At 46.4% G+C, this 23,736-nt stretch overlaps 1 protein-coding gene across 1 annotated transcript in view; it reads right to left on the bottom strand.

The window, feature by feature from the left end:
• The window catches only part of DOCK5 (dedicator of cytokinesis 5), an 852,732-nt gene that overhangs the window by 40,212 nt on the left and 788,784 nt on the right, over nucleotides 1-23,736 (bottom strand). Inside the window, exon 50 of the mRNA XM_078666602.1 lies at nucleotides 22,302-22,440. Coding sequence (XP_078522728.1) covers nucleotides 22,302-22,440 — 139 coding nt within the window. The remainder of the gene's footprint in view (nucleotides 1-22,301; nucleotides 22,441-23,736) is intronic.

Below are 23,736 nucleotides of genomic sequence, written 5' to 3'. Positions count from 1 at the left end.
CACCGCCCTCTGCGGCCTTCCATTCTTTTCGGCCGTGGGCAGCCCAGTAATGTCTCTCGCGCTGGACAGGCACCTCGAGGCACAGCCGCTCGTGGCCAAAGCCCCAGCCCGACTCCTCCCTGCGGCTCCCAAAATACAGTCCAGCCAGTCAGCTGTCAGGATTCGCCACAGGACCTACTGTCAGCACCCACGGCCTCTGTGGCCCCATCCCCACACTCCAGTGGGCTGCGCCAGCCGGGGCACACCAGAGTTCTCAGCTCAGCTCTGCGCAGGCCCCGGAAATCCTTCCTCCCTGCCCCATGGTCACCGCATCTCCTGGTGCAGCAGACAGTGTGGCTGCGACAGGGACGTCGGGCAGGCATCACATCAGGTCCAACGACCAGGCCCTCTGGTGACGACCTCGTCCAGGACCGTCACTCCCACCTTGCCCTCTTGGAGGCACGCAGACAATCGGGCCTCAGGCCCAAGCGGCCAGGGACAGTTCACCTGTCATTTGCCAGCAACTTCAGCATTGCAGCCTTTATAAGCGAGCTGCGCCAGTCCTGGGCTTCATCGGGTGTGTGGCTGGATGGTTCTGAGTACCCGTGGGCAGGGTGATGCAAGATAATTTGGCCTGACTGCACGGAGCACCCTTAACTAGCGTCCACCATGCTGGCTCGCCAGGTCACGCCCCCTAAAGTGGGTTTTAAAGGAAAGTATAAAGGACAAACGGCATCTTCTAATGGGAAAATTCTGACCCTTAACAGCAAACAAGACTAAATAGCCAGATTCATAAGCAGAATTTGTGTAGCTATGTACCAAACATTCTATGAGAAGTCACCTTTCTTAATCACAATCTCCGACTTTCTGCTTGCATTTAGCAGAAGGTGGGAAAAAAATCGGGAGCCAATATTTATGAAGTCGCCCTTTATTTTAGGTTTTGTCATTGAATAGTGTTCAGTTTTCTTCAGATCGTGTTTATTTCAACTAGAAGTCCTTACATGGACTCAGGCAGAAACCACAAGCTTACGGTTGACAAAAAGTATCTTTGATAACGAAGCAGGATAGACCTCTCAAGTTTACATTTTCAGCACAATTCATAAGGTATTTTAGCCTTTCAGAAAAAATGCTCCACCCCCAATACAAATAAAACCTTCACTTTATGTCTTTAAAAGCCCCTCAACTTTCTCCAACTTTCACGGTCTTCTGTAGCTGACGCAATTTTTGGACCTTGTATTCTTTTGCCAGAACTACGGATTCAGCTACCTACTCCTGTGGCTCCTCAAACAGGACTTATTGGTCACCCAGCATGCCTGCCCACACTTAGATCAGAGCCATTGTGCGTCCAAAATTAGGAGCCACAATAATCGTAACCAACATGGAATTTAAAACAGTTTTTATCTCACTAGACACTTTTACTACCAGAAGAAAATCCCTCCTTATATGGTGTGCTCTCTTACTGACAGCCACCTTTTTTGACTCACTCATAAGATGTGCCCAAAAATGAGAAGTGCACTCAACTTTGAATAATGATTGGTATTTGTATAGCAGTTTCCCATGATTCACCAAAACCCAGATTATTCAACTTGCAAAGACCGGTGACAGCCCCGTAAACTTCTTTATTCTCCAAACTGATGGTTAAAGGCTTTCATGTTTCAATCTATGCCTGGTGCAGCAGCAAGAGTGTCTATACAATCTGAGCCCCCTGCCTGCTACTTTAACGAACCTTCAGCAGTTCCCTTTTCATTTCATTAACAAGGTCTAGTTCAATCAATGGCAGTGTGTAGTCTTTCTTCAATGGAAGGGGAGAGGTGTGGCGCCCCGGCGACTGACTCTGGAATCTGGGGATCACGGTTCGATCCCCGGGCCGGCGGCAGATTAGCCCAGCACCATGTGACTCTGGGCAATAGCTTGCTTAATCTTCCCGACGGCCCCCAGCGCCTAGAGACCCTAACGGGTGATGGTTCGCGCTTTACAAATATGGATTATTATTATAATGGATCAAGACTAACCACGGCTGCATTGTTCAAGCCAATTCAACCAACCTGCGCATCAACTGGAAGCATCACACCCACTATTCCAACCACTAAAATTCTAGACCTTCATGTAATAACCCCAACTGATTTCCATATTTCTTATTCTCTGCATTTTTCACAGGCCATTTAAGAACAGAACACTACAGATCTGTGCTTCCAATTTCTATACCCCTCTAGGCTGGTTCCCTTAATAATGACACAAGGGCACTAACGACTAGTCTGAAATTACAATGGCATTTTAAGTCAGGACAGATATATATCTGTTTATGTGTAACAATGCGGCCTCCGTCTTATATAGCTTATATCCCCCATCACAATGATCCTTTCAGAATCAGCTTACCCTGCTGAAGAATGTTTTCTACTTGCCAAATATTGTTCTAAGGTAAGGAATTGCTATGTTGCACAGCCTTTTACTACATTCTGCAATCATGTTACGTTATCAAATGGTTCTGTTCTTTCCTCACAGGTAGAACCCATAGGGTTACGATGCCACCCTTCTCATCAGAAACTAATAACATTATTTTTGGAGTCTCACAGGGATCATCCCTCAACCCCACCCTTTTCAACATACATCTCACAGCTCACCAACATCATCCGATCACAAGACATCACAGTCATCTCCTACGCAGATGACACCCAACCCTTCCTCTCCCTGATGGATAAAACAACCATCGTCAGAATCAACTTCACCAACTGCATGACCATGGTAGTAGACTGGATGCGAACTTACAGCCTGCAGCTCAACTCAGACAAGATGGAAGTACTGGTCTTTACCAACGAAGGACACCACCTGGTGGTCGCCGGAGCTAGGACCAACACCGACATCCACAGACCACACAAGAAATCTAGGGATCATCCTGGATGACAAGCTTAACCTGATGGCTCAAGTCAATGCAGTGTGCACCACCTGCTTCCATATCCTATGCATGCTGCGAAAAACGTTCAAATGGTTACCTTAGAACACTAGACGTACCGTCACACAACCACTCATCACAAGCAAGTTGGGCTACTGCAACACTCTCTACGCCGGAATCTCCAAAGACCTCCTACAAATACTCCAGTCCATCCAGAACACCACTGCAAGACTCATACTCAACCTTCCGTGCCACACCCACATCACACTGGACCTCAGGAAACTTCACTGACTTCCCATTGACAAACAAAGCCAATTCAAACTTCTCACACACACAAACAAAGCCACAACATAGGACCAGAATAACTGAACAGCCGCATGCATTTTCATCTAACCCATCAGACATCCACGCTCACCCGTACTCTCACTCGCACCCATTCCCCGCATCTGCAACAGTGGAGGTCACTGATTCTCCTACATAGCACCCAAGACATGGAACGATCTCTCTCAACACATCAGATCCTCCGCCTCACTTCTTGAGTTCTGCAAGAAGCCGAAGACCTGGCTCTTCCTAAATGCACCTTATGGACTACAAACCTTGACAAGCGCCTGGATACCCTCTTGGGTGATTAATGCACTATACAAATCAATATAATATAACATAACACCAATGTAAAAGCACTGGCTGCAGGTCAACGAGGGTGATTTTAGAGACCTAAAGTTTACGAAATATTTCACCAGTAGATGGCACTGCAAGTCAAAAAGAGCAAAATCACCCTTTTGAAGAATTCAATGTTCTACCACAACTATTTAGCTGACACGCCTGTTCCTGCAGCAAGATACCATATGGTCAAATAGTCATCTTAAACATTTATTGTTCACGTGAAGTACATTTCCTTGAAAAGATGGCATCACTATATTGGAACGTATTATTAACTGCTGTACTCTTTCCAGTGCGCGGGATCTATTGGGAAAGACGATCCCCATCTTTTAGAATTTTACAAATACGGTTTCAATACTTTTTGTACAAAAAAATAATAATTCCCACAACTGTTCATGAACAATTAGTTCCGAACTTGAGGTACCCCTGGCTGAGGAGAAGGACTATGGGGTCACCTGTGCTGTGACAGATAGGTGAACAGAAAAGGAAGAAACAAGCCTTCTACCCTGAGTGCCTGCAACCTGAAATACATTTAAATGTGTGTAGCTGGTTAAAACAGAAACACTAAATGCTGCTTAGGAGACAGTATAGTCTTTAACTAATGGAGTCATTTGAGGGGTCATGATGACAGAGATTTATTATTTTTGAGAGGTAATATAAGGGTGTTAGGAGCAGAGCTCTAGAGTACATCCTTCTAATAAAAATGTATTAAAAAAAGTTTGCTTTACGTATAGTCTAACTGGGTATTACTAAAAATATATATTTTCAAAACCCTTGTCTTATCTTAAACACAAAATCATTTTGTGGCAGCCTTCCTCATAATACGGGAAACAGCCTTACACTGCAGCCGTTACCACGCATAATCATTACCACACAGCCGTGAAAATGCACATACTGTTACAATTAAGTTTGTTGTATAGGCATGTGTGGTAAAGGCATATATTCGTTGTAAAAAAAATGTGTGGTGAAGGTTATGCAAGGTAATGTCATCAACGTTGTAACAGTCGCATTGTAATCGCATTCATTACAACGGAATGCATGGTTCTGTCATACATCCATGTAACACAACTTTAAAATAATGATTGTTTATTCATAGTGCTTTTAGGTACAGAGTGGGACTTTGTAGCATTATAAATACACAGTTCACTTTTCCCCACTGTGCCAAGTAGGTTGCAGGTAAGCAACTGTCTGGTTACACACAAACACATCTGCACTGATTGCATTACCCAACTGAGCATTCATGATGTAAAAGAGTGCATTTCCCATCAACTACTTTAACGTATAGTTTCTTACCTGTTAGTGTAGTTTTGCAGCTTGAAGACTTTCTGGATTCACTATGCTGTGCATTATTCCGCCATCTAGTGGTTGGGTCCGGAATTGTAGTATTTTTTCTCTTTTTTTTTTTCGTGGCCCAGGTGGGCGTCGACATCCCACCATTTGGTGTCCTTCGTGACGTTGGCACGCTTCCTGCGGAAGCTTCCAACTTTGGTAGCCTCTTTGGATTCTTTTTTATTTTCTTGTGTTATTGGTTTTCCTCTAATTGTTTTATCCTTGTCCATTTTTTAATCCCCTTCCTCCTTTTTCATCTTCCTGGCGGAGGAGGGTGGGTTCGCTAGTGAATCCAGAAAGTCTTCAAGATGCAAAACTACACCGACAGGTAAGAAACTATACGTTTTGCAGCGTGAATCTTTCTGGATTCCCTATGCCGTGCATAGACTTCGTAGCAGTTTGTCCTTATTGTGGTAGCTGGGTGGAAGATGAGCACTGGATACTGAAAATGTGCTGTAAGACCTTCTGTCCCACTTGCGCTTCCTTCTTCATTTGAATATCCACACAGTAGTGCTTCGTGAACGTATGCACAGAAGACCATGCTGCAGCTTGGCAAATGTATTGAATTGGTGTGTAAGCTACAAACGCAAATGTTGCTCCCTTCTTCCTCGTTGAGTGAGCATGAGCTGCTCCTTATAACTGTTGCCCAGCTTGTTTGAGGCATAGTTGTATGGTTTGTGTAATCCATCGTGCAATGGTATTCTTGGTAACAGGCCATTCCAAGAAACTGCTTGCGAAGGAAACAAAGAGCTGCTTTGTCTTTCTGCACTCCTTTGTTCTTTCTATGTAGTGCATCACTGCCCTTCTGGCGTCCAGTGTTTGCAGCGCTTTCTCTGTGCTTGTGGTTGGTTTTTGGCAAACACTAGGTATTTGGATTGTTTGGCTGATGTGGAACCAGGACACCACCTTTGGCATGAAGTGTGGGTCTGTTCTCATAACAATCTTATCATTGTGTATCTGCAGGTATGGTTCTTGAAGTGTTAGCGCCTGCAACTCACTTACTCTCCGTAGTGATGAGATAGCTACTAAGAAGGCCGTCTATAGTGTGAGCATGTGCAGTGTAACCTTGTGCATGGGCTCAAATGGTGCCTTCATCAATTGTGTCAGTACTACGTTGAGGTTCCATGCTGGTGCTGACATTCTGTTTGGGGGTGCGATTCTCTTCGCCCCTTCCAGAAATCTCTTTACGACTTGGGAGGTGAAGAAGCTCTTCCCCGTTTCTTATCTAGTATAAGCCACAATCGCTGCTAAGTGTACCCTTAGGGATGTGTAGCTTAGTTTGCTTTGCAGTAGATGTATTAGGTATTTTAGCACTGTTGATTCCCTTGTGATCTTTCTTTGCAAATTCTCCCTAATGCACCATTCTGAGAATCTCTTCCACTTTGCTACGTAGCATTTCCTTGTAGTAGGCCTTCTTGCCACCCTGAGCACTGCCATTGGGCTCGCTGTTAGCTTGAGGTGTGCAAACTCTAGGTCTTCAGGAGCCAAGCCACCAGGCTGAGGCTCTCTTGCTTTGGGTGTAGCACCCTTCCGTTCTGCATTGATACAGGTCTCTTCTGTTTGGGAACTTATGCGCTGGTGCCTGCGCCATCCTCACAACTTGCGAGAACCATGACTGTCTGTCCCACTGAGGTGCTATCAGTATTAGATTCATGTTGCTGATCATGCATTTGTGGAGTACCCTGTGTATCAGTGGGATCGGGAGAAAAGTGTATGCAAATGTCTTTGACCAACTTATCCATAGGGCATTCCCTTGTGACCGATGGTCTGGTTGTCTAGATGCGAAGTGTTGGCATTTTGCATTCTGGTGTGTTGCAAATATGCCTATTTGCGGTGTTCCCCACTTCTGGAATACCTTCTGTAACTCCTGTTGGTTGATCTCCCATTCGTGCGATGCGGACGTCTGCCTGCTGAGTCTGTCTGCCTCCACGTTGTCCTTCCCTGGGCAATGTAAGGCCAGTATGTCTATCCTTAGTGGAATGGCCCATGACTATATCTGATTGTTGATGGAGAACATTGTCGTGGTGTTGTCTGTTTGGATCAACACCCTTTTCCCGTACAGCTGCTTCTGAAAAGCTTTCAGAGCTAGGAACACTGTCTTCAGTTCCAGGTAGTTGATGTGCTTGACCGCATCCTGTTGCGACCGACCATAGCCCCCATCACCTTTAGTCAGTTCATGTGCACACCCCACTCCAGCTGGGAGGCGTCCATTGTGATGGTCACTGTTGGAGTTGGTTTGTGTGAATGGTTTCCCCTGTGATATGTTTTGTTCGTTACATCATGCCATTTCCTGATGCACTGCGTGCGTGACAACCACTAGATCCTCCCAACTCCCGGTTGCCTGTGACCATTGCTGCTGTATCCATTCCGGGAATGGCCTCATGTGTAGTCGAATATTTTGGGCTAGGTGAATGCAAGACGCCATCATTCCCATCAGCTTGCTCACCTTCCTCACGGTCAGAACTTGCTCCTTGCGGTAATGACATGCTTCCTTCAGTATCGCCAAAGTTCTCTTTCTGCTGGGGAACACTTTGGCCTGTATGGTGTCGATCTCTGCCCCTAAGAATATCTTGGCTTGCTCTGGCACTGTTGACGATTTCTCCCAATGAATCGAGAAACCCAGTTCTGTCAGTGTTAGTATTACCTGCTGGATGTGTAGTTTGCATTGATTGTACGAACTTGCCTTTACGAGCCAGTCGTCGAGATAGGGGTATACATGTATCCCCTGCCTTCGAAGGTGTGCTGCGACAGCTGCTAGGCATGTTGTAAACACCCTTGGTGCGGATTTTAGTCTGATTGCCAGTACTGTGAACTGGTAGTGGCTTTGGTTGATCACAAACCTTAATAGGTGTTTGTCTTTGTGGTTGATGGGATGTGTAGGTATGCGTCCTTCAAGTCTATAGTAGCCATGAAGTCTCCTTGCTGTATTTGTGGTATTACCTCTTGTAGGGAGGCCACCTTGAATTTTTGAGTCCTTATGAATTTGCTGAGGAACCTCAGATCTAGGATAGGTCTTAGTGTCTCGTCCACCTTTGGTACAAGGAAGTAACTTGAGTAAACTCCCTTGTTCCTTTGGCTTTGCGGCACCACTTCTATTGCCTCCTTGCTGAGCAATTCCTGTGCCTCTAGTTGCAAGAGTGAGAGCTCCTTTGCTGAGTGTGCTTTTCTTCTTGGTTTTCTGTTTGGAGATGGTCTTTCTAACTCTATACAGTATCCGTATTGTATGATGTTTAGGATCCATTTGTCGACGTGACCTTCCTCCATTCCTGGATGAAGTCTCTTATTCTTCCCTCTACCGGTGTTGAATGTTTGAGGTTCTGATTGACATTGAACGTTTTGTTGCATCTTCTCCCTTTGTTTTTACCCCCACCCTGAGGTGTTGCTAGAGTGCGGGCCTGATGCATGGTGGAGTCACTTGGTTGAGGGCTGTTGTCCTCTCCTTCGTGTCTGTCCTTGTCCGTTTCTGCGCCCTAAAAAGGACTGTCCCTGGGGTTGGTACTGCCAGTTCTGCTGCTGCTGGCCTTGGCTGTTCCCTTGGTAGCCTTGCTGGAATGTTTGGTGCGATGTGGTCAGCACGTTGCCTCCACTTCTACCACCCGATCTCCTTGTGGGTGTGCCTCTTCTCATCCCCCTGAACTGCAGCGCTCCCAAGGATTTTGCTGTTTCATTGTCCTTCTTGAGCTGTGTCAACTTGTCGTCCACTGGTGTGCCGAACAGTTGATCTCCATTGAAGGGTGTATTTAAGATGTTGCCTTGTACCTCCAGCTTGAATCCAGAAATTCTCAGCCATGCTTGTCTTCTCTCAGTCACCCCTATCATCATTAGCCTGCTAGATGTTTCTGAAGCATCCAGCGCCGATTTTAGGCATGCGTTCGACAAGTTCTTTCCTTCCTCTACCAGGTGAGCAGCCCTTTGTTGGTACTGATCTGGTAGGTGCTTTAGGAGCTCTCCCACTTCATCCCAGTGTTGGTATGTGTGCCTGTTGAGCAGGGCACTGGAATTTGTAATGCGCCAGTGTATTGCCGCATTTCTCTCCACCTTTCTCCCTGTGAGGTCCATCCTTCTACTCTCCTTGTCTGGAGGTGGTCCGTATTTGTGGGAACATTGGCCCTCTTCCTAGCAGTTGCGGAAATTATGGAGTCGGCTGGCACTGACCCCTGGATGTATGCAGGGTCCTTTGAGGAATGCTTGTATTTTTTCTCTGTTCTAGGTGTCACAGCTTTGCATACAGCTGGCTCCTTAAATGGCCTCTCTTCCCTGGTCCAGCACACTGGGGTGCATGGGCAGGAATTGGCTTCCGGTCTGTTGAGGCAGTAGAGTTTCTAGGAGGAAACATGCCTTGGGCTTCTCCTCCTCCATTTTCACTCCATAAGTCTGTGCAGCCTTCTGCACAACCATGTTGTAGATCCCTATCAATCAATCAATCAGGACATTTGTTAAGCTCGCTACATACCCGTGAGGGTCTCAAGGTGCTGGGGGGAGGTTGCTGCTACTGATCAAATAGCCAGGTCTTGAGGAGTCTTCTGAAGGCAGTAGGTCTTGGGTCTGCCGTAAGTTGGTGGGGAGGATGTCTAGATCTTGGCAGCGAGGTGGGAGAAGTATCTTATGTCGTCTGGCGGCAAAGGCCTCGAAGGGTGACGGAGGTGGTCATTTTTGGACCTCTCTCGCCAGGCTGGTCCTCAGCTTGGTAGCCCTCATCCTTCGGAGCTCCTCCTAAGCCGGTTTCCAGGGTGAGGAACCTGGGAGTGACTTTTGATGAAGGCCTCAATTTTATGGCCCATGCCAATAAAACAGCGGCCACAGCTTGTCATAAACTTAAACTAGTAAGAAAAATTATTCCTTTTTTACCTGACACAGCTGGAAAAACTCTAGTAAGCTCCCTAGTGCTATCTTCCCTGGATTACTGTAATGGTCTATTTGTAAATGCCCAGATCTGTGTGACCAATAAAATGCAAACCATACAGAATGCGGCCGCCAGACTCCTTTCTAGAACACCTAAATTCAAAACCATTTCAGATATAATAAGGAACTATCACTGGCTGCCGATCCGTAATCGAATCAAGTTCAAGACTTTATGTATAGTCTATAAAGCACTTCAAAACCAAGGTCCGCAGTTTCTCAAGGACCAACTGATTCCCTATACTCCCTCCAGACAACTCCGTTCCACCACTTTGAATTAACTAGTGGTGCCGTGCACAAAAACAGTTTCCTGGGGTGATCGTCGTTTTCTGGTTTCTGCTCCTAAGCTATGGAACACATTGCCACAGTCAATCAGGACAAGTCCTTCACTCTTGCTTTTTCGCAAACAGTTAAAGACTTGGCTCTTTAACCAATAATTTCATAGCGACACCTTCTGGAGATTTACGTAGTTAGTTTAGCGCCGAGACGCCTACGGGTATTCGTTCGCGCTTAATAAATAGCAATAATAAATAATAAATAAATAAATAAATGTCTATGCCCTCCTCCAGCGATTCGGCGTTGAGATCTTGCCAATCCACGTCTTGTGCCTCCGAGAACGTCGATTCCCGGTAAGATTGGAGATCTTCGTCGCCATCTCCCTCAAAATAGTAGTCCTCTTCTCCCAGTTCCTCGACTGGTTCGGGTGTTTTCGGTGGTTCTGCGTCTTTGTCGTACCTTTCGACCTCGACCGCAGGTTTTGGCGGGATGGTATATTGGCTCATCTTCTCGTCGAAGTCCTTCTTCCACTGTAGGATTCTCGCCATTTTGGCCTTGAGCCTCCTCTTCTTCCTCTCCATCTCGGCGGCATGTTCGGCGTTGAGAGTTGGAGTGCTTCTCTTTGAGGAAGTCAACGTCAAAGTCGATCCCTCTTTTCTCGGCGCTGAGGTGTCCTTCTCAAGGGCAACCTTCGACGTCTTTGAGGTTTTTTGCCGATTGGGAGTCCTTTTCGAAGGATCCGCTCGGCTGACTGTCTCCGGAGGCTATTGCTTTCGTCGAATGTTTCGACGCCAGAGCTCCTTTCGAGGATTTTGCTTCACCCTTACGAGTGTCGCTTGGGTGTTTAGGGGTCAGCGACTCCCTTACCTCTTTCGACGTTTTCTTAGGCACCTCGACGACCGCGCAGTCCTTAGGTCCTTCGGCGATGTTGTCCTCTTCGCCACTGGAGAGGCCCAGGTCTCGTAGCGATGGAGGTGGCCCCTGCCCCTTGTGGTTTGCCCTTCTCAGTCTCTTCCCTACTCTGAGGGTCTTAGGTGTAAATGCCGAGCAGGCGTTGCAGTCTTCGCGTCTGTGGTCGAGCAGCAAGCAGAGGTTGCACACTGGATTCTGGTCCTTCTGTGCATACTTGTTGTGGCAATTGGTGCAAAACTTGAACGGCATTTTGTCCATACCTGTGCTCAGGGAGCCCCCTGCGAGCGCATTCTCCGTCGAACGTCGAGGTTTTGACCATAAGGCTTCTCCCTCGTCTCTCCGGGAACCTGACCTGTAGTCCGGTGTAGTTGAAAACTTGATTCTTCATCGATTATCTTCAATTTTGCTTGAATTCCTCTTCCAAAACTCTGCAAATCCTCTACAACGATCCAGACCCAACGGCGGAAAAAATAATCTGATGATGGCTACCAAAGGTGGGAGCTTCCGCAGGAAGCGCGCCAACGTCACAAGGACACCAAATGGTGGGATGTTGACGCCCACCTGGGCCACGGAAAAAAAAAAAGAGAAAAAATACTACAATTCTGGACCCAACCACTAGATGGTGGAATAATGCACAGCATAGTGAATCCAGAAAAATTCACGCTGCAAAACTTGCATTTATTTTTGATTGATTTAGGGTGTGTGCGTTTTATTTTATTCTCATTTACCTGAAGGTGAAAGGCCAACAAAGCAGTTGCAGAAAGGAAAATGCTACTTAGCAGTAGGCATCTGTTCTTGGCATGTAGAGCTGCAGACTTGTACACTTAGCATTAGATCACCACCTGGTGTTGGGCTCGGATGATTGCATGTTGTTGTCGTCTTGGAAGAAGTCTTTGTAGTCACGAGATAGGTGACTTCTCCTTTGGACGATAGTGCGCATGGGCATGCCATGCAGCCACGTCACCGTTGCTCCATCCTACAAGTTAAAGCTATTGATGCCATATTTGGGTCAGTCATCCTGCAATTCTGCACCAATTTGATACATTATTATGGTAAGTGTGCAGCATCACATAAGCCTTTGTGTTCTTCAGGATCAAAGCTGGATTTGCCACTTTCTATGTCCTTATCGTGAAAGGACTAGGGAGGAAAAGTGGCAAAATTGCAATGCACATATTTCTTACCAGGAATCATTGTGAGTCGTTGTCACAAACCTATGTGCCTTCCATTATGTCTATTTATGTTCTCCTCAGATAGGGAGGAGTTTAAAAATGTTCGACATTTATTCATTCATTTAGGAGATGATAAGAAATATGAAACATTGGTGTCAAGTTCCAATGAAGCACATATTAAGTTCTTTGCACACCCTGGAAAAAACAGCCTGTGGGAAATTATGCAAAACCCAACTGGTTACTCAGTCCTTTCTGTGATTTGAGGGTTTTTATCTTTTCTAGCAAAGCCTCCGAAACACGAAAAGCAAACTTTTGAAAATGAAAGAAGGGACAGCAGAGAACTTGCTTCAGTGGTGCAGGAACAATTTTCAGAATGGGGGTTGCCATGAACGTTACATCATTGAAGGTATTGGGAAAAAATCAAGTGTCACACAAAGAACACGCGCAGCAAATGCATTCAGCAGGAGAGTGGTAAGGGGATAGTATATAGCTGGTGGTGCATTTTGGAGCACACTGTCATGAACAGACTTCTAAAGCGTAGTGTGGTAGCGCACGGTCATTTACAGCCAGCACATACTCCATTAAAATGGCCACTAAATATGCACAGGCATACAGATTACTGATAATGCACAAACAATGTGTGGAAATCGGGTTTCAGTGAATATTTCATTTGTGCATCACCAAGTGTATTGATTTGTTTTGATCTATTAAAACCTTTGTTTCCATCACACTTCATAATTACAAAAGAAGTGCTTCATGTAGGCTTTTCTAACTGTTGATATATTCCGAAATATTAGTGCATCTCCTTTATACGTATTTACATTTTATGTTAGCAAAAAAGTCACATCTTACCGCCTTTCCTTTCACACTCACTGCATGCACCCAGCGAGACTGTGGCATAGTTCACTTTACAAAGTCCTCTAACTTTGCAGTCTGAGAAAGAAAATTAAACACCAACCTCCCTTTTAAAGGAATAAGCACTGCCATTAAAGATACAGCACGTGACAAGGTACACCAATTAAAGTCATCTTTAATGTTCATTCACCTTCTGAACTCCAGCATGATTATTTTCTCGGGCCTGCGTCAAACCCGCACGCCTACGTCCAGCGCCTATGATTTACGGAGCACAATGTAGCTTACTTGTCAATGACAGGCCTGACTTTATAAGAGATTTTCAATGAATTGTTTGTCATTATAAGCATGCAGTATTTGAGACGCTTTTGTTGTTACTATAAGGACAGGATGAATGAGAAAGCAAGAGACTGATTGGAATAAATATTTAGGCTGCTTAATTCCAGAAGAACAAGTTACTTACCTTCGGTAACGCTTTTTCTGGTGGATACAGTACCTGCCTGTGGATTCCTCACCTTGTGAATATCCCCTTGCGTCAGCAACATTCGGAAAAAAAAATTGTAGCGTCGCGCGGACGTGGACGACATCACAGAGGCCCGACACCGCGCGCGACTCCGCTGACTTCACAGACTCCATAATAGGCCCACGCGATGACATCAGTTCCGCCCTTTTTTCCGTGCCTTCGAGGCACACGGACGGACCGACATCAGTAGATATATACACAGTATACACAGTACACAAATGTAAAGATAACACACATAGTGTGAAACCAAGCAGAAAAGCAATTAAAATAAAACTTTTCCTTCAACAATAAGAACATATTAACATCACAGTTACTCAGGTATAGAAGAGTGGACAACGGGGCGGTGGGTGGGTCAGTGAGGAATCCACAGGCAGATACTGTATCCACCAGAAAAAGTGTTACCGAAGGTAAGTAACTTGTTCTTCTGATGGATACAACTGCCAGTGGATTCCTCACCTTGTGAATAGATTCCCACAACAGTCCCCACTCCCGGAGGAGGGTGTCCACTCTCCTATACCAGAAAATCCTGGAGGACAGAACGCGCATAGTGGCCTTCCCTCCTCACTTCGGTATCCAAGCAGTAATGCTTCGCGAAAGTGTGGAGGGAGGTCCAAGTTGCCGCTTTACAAATGTCCTCAACAGGTACACGCCTAGACAAAGCAGATGTTGAAGACTTTGCTCTAGTAGAGTGGGTTCTTATAGCCTCTGGAGGTTCCTTACCATACAGGGCCTAGCAGATCTTGATGCATAGTAATATTCATCTCGAATGTGTGCGCTTGTGCACAGCTCTTCCTTTTCTGCAGCCAGCAAATCCAACAAACAGCTGGTCATCAACTCGATTGTCTTTTGTCCTATCAAGATAAAAGCTCACCGCCCTCTTAGGGGCCAGACGTTGAAGCCGCTCCTCCTCCTTGGAAGGGTGAGGGGGGAGGATAGAAGGTAGGAAGGGTAATAGACTGTCCTAGATGGAAAGGAGTAACCACCTTAGGCAGAAAAGCAGCCCTGATCCTAGGAACCATTCGTTCAGCATGAATGGTCAAGAATGGGGGCTTTGAACTTAGAGCTTGAAGCTCACTCACCCTCCTTGCCGAGGGAATTGCAACTAGGAAAACCATCTTAAAGGACAACAACCTCAAGGGACAAGTATGTTAAGGTTGAAAAGGGGAACCCATTAGAAAAGTAAGCACCAGATTCAAGTCCCATTGAGGCACAATAAAAGGAGTAGGAGGAAATGTATTTGTAAGGCCCTTCAGAAATCTTAAAACAATAGGAGATTTAAATAAGGACGGCTGATCCGGCAGGCAGAGAAATGCCGACAAAGCCGAAAGAGAACCTTTCACTGTAGCCACAGCAAACCCTTGCTGCTCTAAAGAAAGAGCAAATAGAAGTATATCTGACAAACGAGCCCTCAAAGGGTCAATGGACTTCTCCCCACAACTAGTCAAAAATTTAGACCATCTGTATTAATAGATTGACTTGGTGGAGTCACGCCTGGCCGATAGAATGACATCCACCACATCATGTGGGAGAGAAAAGGATTCAGGTTGCCCCGTTCAATCTCCAGGCATGAAGGTGTAAGGTCTGGAGGTGGGGGTGTAAAGCCTGCCCCTCCATCTGAGAGAAGAGATCTGCCCTGAAAGGGAGACGGAGCGAGGGGCACGCGGAGAGGTGGAGAAGATCTGGGTACCACACCCTTTTTGGCCAATCCGGGGCGATCAATATAACTTGGGCCCGGTTTTGGCGAATCTTCCACAGAACCCGAGGAATCAAGGGTATGGGAGGAAACGAGGAAAGGAGTTGCGAGCCCCAACTCAACTGAAAAGCGTCCCCCAAGGCTCCCTGCATCGGAAACTGGAGACTGCAGAATGACGGGCAGTGAGCATTCTCGCGAGTGGTGAACAGGTCCACCTGAGGAGTCCCTCACGTCCGAAAGACGTGACGAACTACCTCTGGATGAAGCCTCCACTCGTGGTCGGTTGAGAACTGCCGACTGAGACGGTCTGCACGCACGTTCAGAACTCTGGCCAGATGATTTGCCATCAGACAAATCTGATGATCCTGAATCCAGGACCAGAGACGCAGAGTCTCTCTGCAGAGACACTGCGACCCTACTTCTCCCTGCTTGTTTACATACAACATTGCGGTGGTGTTGTCCGTCAGGACCTGAACCGACCGCCCGCGAAGGGAAGGGAGGAAGGCCTTGAGCGCCAAACGTATTGCCCGCAATTCCAGAAGGTTGATGTGAAGCAACCTTTCCTCTGGAGACCAAAGACCCTTGATCTCCAGATCCCCCAGATGAGCACCCCACCCTAGAGAGGACGCATCAGTTATCACTTTGGCCACCGCTTGAGGAAGTTGGAAAGGCTTTCATTGAGACAGATTGCCCTCCACACTCCACCAAAACAGATCCATTGCAGTTTCTCTGGAGATCCTGATGGACTCCCTGAGATCTCCATTGTGTTGATACCACTGCCTGCGGAGGCACCACTGGAGTGCCCTCATATGCCAGTGTGCGTGGTTGACAAACAGAATGCAGGAAGCCATCAGACCGAGCAGACTAAGGACCTTCAGGACTGGAACGACCGCTCGATTGTGAAATAAAGGAATCATTTCCTGTATGTCGCGAATCCTTTGAGGTGGAGGGAATACCCGACATACAGTTGTATCCAGTACTGCACCTATGAACAGGTCGCACTGGGACGGCACCAGGTGAGATTTGGGTACATTTATTGAAAAACCCAACCTGTACAACAACTGAGTTGTGACTTGCAGATGATGGAGCACTTTCTCCGGAGATTCTGGTTTGATCAGCCAATCGTCCAGATAAGGGAATACCAGAACCCCTGACCTTCTGAGATGTGCAGCCACCACTGCCATCACCTTGGTGAAGACTCGAGGCGCAGTAGTAAGACCAAACGGAAGGACCGCAAACTGGTAGTGCTGCGAACCCACCGTAAAACGGAGATACTTCCTGTGCGACTTCAGAATGGGGATGTGGAAATACGCATCCTGCAAGTCGATCGACACCATCCAGTCTTCTTCCAGCAGCGCTTGAAGAACCTGCACAAGGGTGAGCATCTTGAACTTCTCCTGCTTCAGGTAAAGGTTCAAGATCCTGAGATCCAGGATTGGACGAAGTCTGCCATCCTTTTTGGGGATCAGGAAATACCTAGAGTAGCACCCCTGACCCCTCTCCTGCTCTGGAACCACCTCTATCGCACCCTTTCTGAACAGAGCCAGGACTTCTTCCTGCAAGAGCAGCAGGTGGTCCTTCGCACAAAAACCTTGGTAAGGAGGGTAATTGGGGGGAAATTCCCAAAAAGGAAGAGCATACCCATTCTCCACGAGATTGAGAACCCAAAGATCCGATGTTATCAATTCCCAATCTCGTAGAAAATGGGTAAGCCGGCCCCCACTGGGCCCACATGATCCGGAATGGCGGATCAAGGGCTGCTTTGCTGTGGTGGCAGGGGGTTGGGAAGAGGTGGAGGAGGAGGAGGCCTGACGACCTCTAGGACGAGCTCTTTGCCTGCCTCTGTACGACTTGTACAGCGTATTTTGCTGCTGCTGCTGCTGTTGTGGCTTCCTGTAGGTCCGAAAGGAAGACCTGGCAAAACCTCTGAACCTTTTTCCCGCAGTACCTCTGGACTGTAGGCCGAAAGATCTCGCTGTCGCTCTGCTTTCCTTGAACCTTTCTAAAGCAGCATCAGCCTTCTTTCCAAACAATCCTGACCCATCTAAGGGCAAATCCATCAAGGCAGCTTGTACATCCGCAGAGAATTCAGAGGATTTAAGCCATGCCGCTCTTCTTGTGGCCCTGAAGAACCCATCACTCTTGCTACCGAGTCAGCAGTGTCCAGATCACTCTCAATGACCTGTCTAGCAGCAGCCAGAGTGTCAGTAATCACCTCTTGAAAATCCTTCCTATCCTCCTCAGGAAGCTTTGAAACCATCTGTTTGACTGAATCGATCAATGCATGGATATAGCGTCCCATAAGCCAAGTAGCATTAGTCGATTTAAGCGCCATGCTTGCCGAGGAAAATACTTTTTTTGCAGCCTGGTCCTGCTTCTTTGATTCTTTATCCCCAGGAACCTGTGGAAAAGCGCCTGCAGATTTTTTCGAGCAGGCTGTCTGCACAACCAAGCTCTCTGGTAAGGGGTGCGTGGATAAAAAGTCCGGGTCACCAGGCGCCACCCTGTACTTTCTTGCAACTGCCCTCGAAACAGCAGGGGCTGTAAGCTGTCTTTTCCAAACCTCAGATATAGGGTCCGCCAAAGCATCATTGAAAGGGAGCATAGGCTCGACCACAGAGGTAGGTGAATGAAGGACCTCTGTCAGTATATTAGCTTTATACTCTGCAGTAAGAAGTGTAATATTCAACAAATCTGCAGCCTTCCTTATAACCACGCGATAAGGTGTCACATCCTTAGAAGGGGTGTCAGAAACAGAGGCCAAATCCCAATCAGGAGACAGCTCAAGACCCCTAGCCTCTCTCAGATCATCGAAAGGATCCTCTGAATCCTGCAGCTCACCCTCTTCCATTTCTGCATCACGGTACCATAGGACCAACTGGTGCACCAGAGGGGTACATAGCCCTTGAATAAACTCCATACATAGCATTCAGGAACTGAGTAGGGTCCTGACCTGGAGAAGGAAAAGCTGGATAAGAGCCCAAAGGTTGCTCTCGAGGGAGCGGAGTCTTCTCGACGTCGACCTCCACCTCAGGCTGGTGCACCAGGGTCGACGAACCCGCAGGCAACAGAGCCTCATCTTCTTCTTCTCCCTCACCCTCCTGATCAGAAGAATGAGTCGGAGCCGGAGAAGGATTCGACAACGGCTTCGGTGACTGAACAGGTGAATTCACAGGCGAAGCCTCACCCTCGGAGACTTGAACCTCTGGAGCAGGAATCTCCACATCTTTGCGAAGCAACTTCACCTGCGACTTCGGTCTCGAGCTTGAGTCCTTCCCAGAGTGATGGAGAGACTCATGAGGCCTCTTCTTGTGCTTCTTCCTCGACGACTTCGAAGCATGCACTGATGACGATCTCGAATGCGACCGAGCGAGACCTCGACCTCGAACGTCGAGTCCGTGACCTCGACCTCTTCTTGTCCTTACTGCTCTTCAACTTGGCAACAAGGAGTTTTGCTTCCCTCTCACGGAGGGACTTGGGATTAATTTTCTTACAGGAAGAACATTCCTCGACGTCATGGTCCGAACTCAAACACCAAATGCAGCACTTGTGCGGATCAGTAATTGACATCATCTTGCCGCACTCTCCGCAGGGCTTGGATCCAGTCTTCTTCGTGGACATCTCGACACAAAGAAGCAAGAGGACACCGAAAAGAAACAACCAGTAACAAAGATACTAACAGCTACAGAGGATCCCTCGAAACCGTTAGCGTCGACGACGCGGATAAAAGGGAACTGATGTCATCACGCCGGCGTGGGCCTATTATGGAGTCGGTGACGCCAGCGGAGTCGCGCGCAGTGTCATGCCTCTGTGACGTCGTCGCGAAACTACAAAAAGAATTTCCGAATGTTGCTGACGCAAGGGGATATTCACAAGGTGAGGAATCCACTGGCAGATGTATCAATCAGAATTAATGCTTTGTACCAGTACTTAATTTTCGCCTGTATATGGCGATAGGATAAATCCTCAACTGGTTTTATGATGGATGTTTTTAATCTTCCCTTTACTCCTATTGCCATTTTGTTGCCAGTTGTTGTCAGCCTTTTCTTTTAAAACAATTTCTTTCAAAGTCTTTCCATTATAAATCAGCATAAAATAGAACAAAACAAGTAGCAGTCTAGGCTTGCTGCATGTCTGCTTCATGTTATGCGTTCCATAATTTGGAGGCTTGGTGGGAAAAAGATTTTCCACCCCATCGGGCTCTCCTTATTCTTGACTGACATACTAGGTCCTGGTTGGCTGATCTCAAAGTGCGTGATGGTGTATATCGAGGAAGGAGTTTGGTGTTGTCGTCAGGTCCTTTGCCATATAAGGACTTGTGGACCAGGCAAAGGGCCTTGAACTGTATTCTGTGCCTAATTGGGAGCCAATGAAGTTCGCATATGACTTTAGAGGTTGGGTGACGCTTTGGTAGGTTCAACAGAACCCTAGCTGCGGCATTTTGAATTGCCTGTAGCTTGGTCAGTTGTTTTTCTCCTGCACCCAGGTAGAGTGAATTGCAATAGTCCACTCGGGACATTACCAGGGCTCTCACCACCGTCTTTTTTAGTGTTGACGGAATGTATGGTAAGATTTTTCTAAGAACCTTGATGGTGTAGAAGCAGGCGGAGGTCACCTGGTTGATTTGCGCCTTACAGGAGAGATCTTTATCTAACAGAAAATCAGGATTCCTGACCTTATCTACTGGACTGGGGCAGGAGCCCGCCTCAGGAGGCCACCAGAGGTTGCTCCAAACGGATGGTTTCTGGCCGAACTCAATTACTTCGGTCTTATCCGTATTTAACTTTAGAAAGTTACGGCTCATCCAGCTTTTTACACCAAGGAGGCAGTTCCTGAAGCGTTCTGCTGTGGCTGCAATTGACTGGGATACTGACACTACAATTTGTGTCGGTGGCATACGACACTAATCGCAGGCCATGAGATTGAATTAAGGCGGCTAAAGGAGTAAAATATAAATTAAACAATGTAGGCGACAGTGCTGAGCCCTGGGGAACCCCTCCCGGGAGGGAGAATTCGTCGGATTAAAGACCTTCCCAGTACACTTGTTGAATTCGGGAATCCAGAAAAGATGTTAAAAGGGCCAGAGCAGTACCGGTAAAGCCTAAGGTTCTTAGTCTGTTTAACAGGACCGAATGGTTAACGGTGTTGAACGCCGCTGTTAGGTCTAATAAAACCAGGGCCGTTCTACCACCCTCATCCATTGTCCTGCGTATGTCTTCCGTTGCCATGATCAGGGCAGACTCTGTCGAGTGACAGGGTCGAAATCCGTGTTGTGAAGGATCTAGTAACTTATTATGGTCTACATACCTCATTATCTCTTGATTTATGGCTTTCTCCAGAATCTTAGCTGGTAAGGGCAGACAGGATATGGGCCGATAGGGCTTGGGTTCAGAAGGATCCAGAGTATCCTTCTTAAGAATGGACCGGATACAGGCTTTCTTCCAGCTGCTGGGGAATTCACCTAAGTTGATAACCTTGTTTAACAGGGGTGTCAGGACAGCTGTTACAGTCTCTGGAATCGTATGCAATACATGTGGTGGACAGGGGTCTAATGGGGACCAGATTTCATCTGTGTAAGTAGGTCTGCAACCTGCGTCTCCTCCAATGGAGGGAAGCAAGAATAGTTGGAGGCAGCCAGAGTGGTATTCTCACTGTTGTCAGTAATTGAGACTGCTGCTAGGGTGCTAAGGTCATCATAAACTGCCTGGACCTTCTGTTGAAAGAAGGTAGCGATACTTGTCACAAAGTTCTGGTTGGGACTAAAAATTGTATCTCGGGGGCAATGCAACCTTTTACCAGAAGGAGACCAAGGGCAACCACACAAAAGGGCATCTGTTTGTTCTCTGATCTTGGTGTATTCCCAGACCACAAATTCTTTGACACTAAACTCTGTCTTTATCACCCCAGCATATGTGTGACCACTTGATCCCTGATATCGAGTGCAATCCTACATGTCAAAATCCTGTACTGCTACCCAACTCTCTGGTATGCTACCCAACTCTCTGGTATGGAAATCTTGGGCAGTACTCCTGTTCCATGTGATATATCCTACTCACACTGTTGGCGGGGAGGTGAGTTCTATGAAAATATTTTTAGTGTGTGAAAAACCTAACATTGTGTTGTCATCTTTTTTGTATATTTCATCACCTTACCCCGTTCCCTGACCCTCAAGTGTGTTCCCAATTCTCTTGTTTAGAGCTCTTAGTCTTATTGAGAACCAGGTGGCTTAATGAGTCATTGCATTTCTTCAATGGGGCAATATCATCCAACAGAACAGCTATTGTGTCTTTAACACAGTTTAGGTTGGAATTAAGGTTCATAGCCCAGTTGAAAGCGCTTATCTGAGATATGAGTGGAATCACCAGAGAAGTGATACACACCTTCGTTCTCATTTTTAATTTTTGTAAGCTATTTTCTTGAATACGGATAATTCGAAATTAATATGGCATATGCATTCAGCAACTTTATAGAGAAGTTTGATAAACCCCAGTGTGAGAACACATCTATTCTTCAATACTGAAGATAAGGGCGTGGAGGCTCAATGGCCTTTGATTTTCTCCAATAACCGAGGACACATTTGCTCATTAAAAACCTAACAGAAAGAATATGGTACTTATTAGAAAATGTTGGCAGGAAAAGCCTAATTTACAGATTATTTCCTCTGTAAAAAATATTTTGAAAACCACACAAAACGTTTTTAGTATGTATGCACAGTACAGGACAAATAATATGACACTGGTTTGACATGCTACACACTATCCACTTTTTAGCTTAGTCAGCCAAAGAGAAAAGGAACTTGGTCAAACTTGAACAAAGGGTTTTGGAAAGCGAAGTGAATTTTTCTTGTACCACTTAGTCTTAAGCTTCTTTCACCCTTGGGTATTAGTGCGTGTTACAAAGTATAATTTCATTTAATTTTCTTACATAGCTATGACTATTGTGCTACTATGCTGCCAACTGATGTACTTCTTTTGTGACTAAAAGACCAACAAACATAAAGCGATAATGTTAAGACACCAGTATGAGATGAGTGTTTGAATAATATAGAACAAAATGGAATCCTCTTGAAAAACCTCCTTAAAATGACAGTAGCATCACACTTTGCACAACAGGACTTACTGTTAGTTCGTAGTGTTTTTGGCGTGATTGGGGGAGGGCTCTGCAAGCTTGACTGTTGAGACGAGGTATTCTGTAGCAAAGTTAGTCTGTTATCCATGAGTTGAAGGCTCTTTGGTCGTTGTGATCTCCCTGCAGTGTCCTAAAGCCACAAAGATTAAAACATTACATCTGAACCGGTCTCGAAGACTTTAATATTGCAGAGTAAAATAAAACATTGCTTGCCTTCGGTAACAATGTTTCTAGTGGATACTCTATCTAACTGCAGAACCCTCACCACATTAATCGCCTGAAATGCCAGGCTGAATCCAGAAAAGCTTAAAGAGCTGTTCTTTGCCAGTAAGCGGCATCATGCCTCCAACACAACACTGGTACCTCCCCAGCTATGACTTCACAGAGCCATGTATAGTGCCACCCAGGGCCATGATGCTGGTTTCTGTCATTTTTTCTATGCCAATAGAGGTGTCGATGAGACTGATGAAAGTGACAGCAATGAAGGGTAGAGAAAACTAACTTGGAACATTATTACTCATACACAGCACTCCACAGAATAGGGAGGCAGGTGGGTCGGCAGGTACTTAGAGTATCCACCAGAAACACTGTTACCAAAGATACCTTATTCTTTTGATGGACATTTCTACCTACAAATTTCTTACTTCAAGCTTCAATTCCAAATCAATAAACCCCAAGGTGGAGGGTCAGAGTAGAAACTCAAACAGCCACGCCATATGGATCCATGTAGGCAACCAGCCCAGCGTACACACAATGCACGACACGGAACAGAACAAAACCCTCATTATTGCTACAGCTAGGGACAATTCAGCTGAGTGTGAAAGAACTGGTCATGCTCCAGCAAAGTGAGCCAGGCATCCCAAAAACACCTACCATAAGGATCTGATAAGTGCTCACCACATCACTGAGGTGTTTCATTGTGCAGTTTCATATACCATACAGTTAAAAAAAATTAAAAGAATTATGCAACCTGAAAATACCCTGATGTCAGAACAGCCGTCCCTAACAGAGAGACTACCACAAGCTGTTAAAGTGCCCACAGCACAAGCCACCCAACCTCCAACGCCTCTGAATTGTGGCTACTATGCCAGGCGGTGGAACTGTAAATCAAACTTAGAACATAGCACAAGAGTTGCTCCTCAGCCAGGAGTAGTCGGGATCAAATATCAAACAATCCCAACAATCAGGCAATACCTGTACCAGAAACTAAGTGACACCCCGAGTATAGAAAAAGGGACCCACTGCAAAGTAGCGACTCATAGCTACACCCCTTTGCCTGACAACTTGAAGCATGGGCAAATGGACAGGTAGTTCGACAAATTGACCTCGAAGGTGGGGGGCAAACCCCCACATAGAGAGCAAAGGCTCCTATGGCCCATACTGACACTATCATAAAAGGGAGTCGTCTCCTGCTTGAGCGTCTATC

This window comes from Lissotriton helveticus, chromosome 11 (assembly GCF_964261635.1).
Source record: "Lissotriton helveticus chromosome 11, aLisHel1.1, whole genome shotgun sequence".
Lineage (NCBI taxonomy): Eukaryota > Metazoa > Chordata > Amphibia > Caudata > Salamandridae > Lissotriton > Lissotriton helveticus.
Note: the sequence above shows the minus strand (reverse complement) of the source record. Positions and strands in the feature narration are given on the sequence as shown.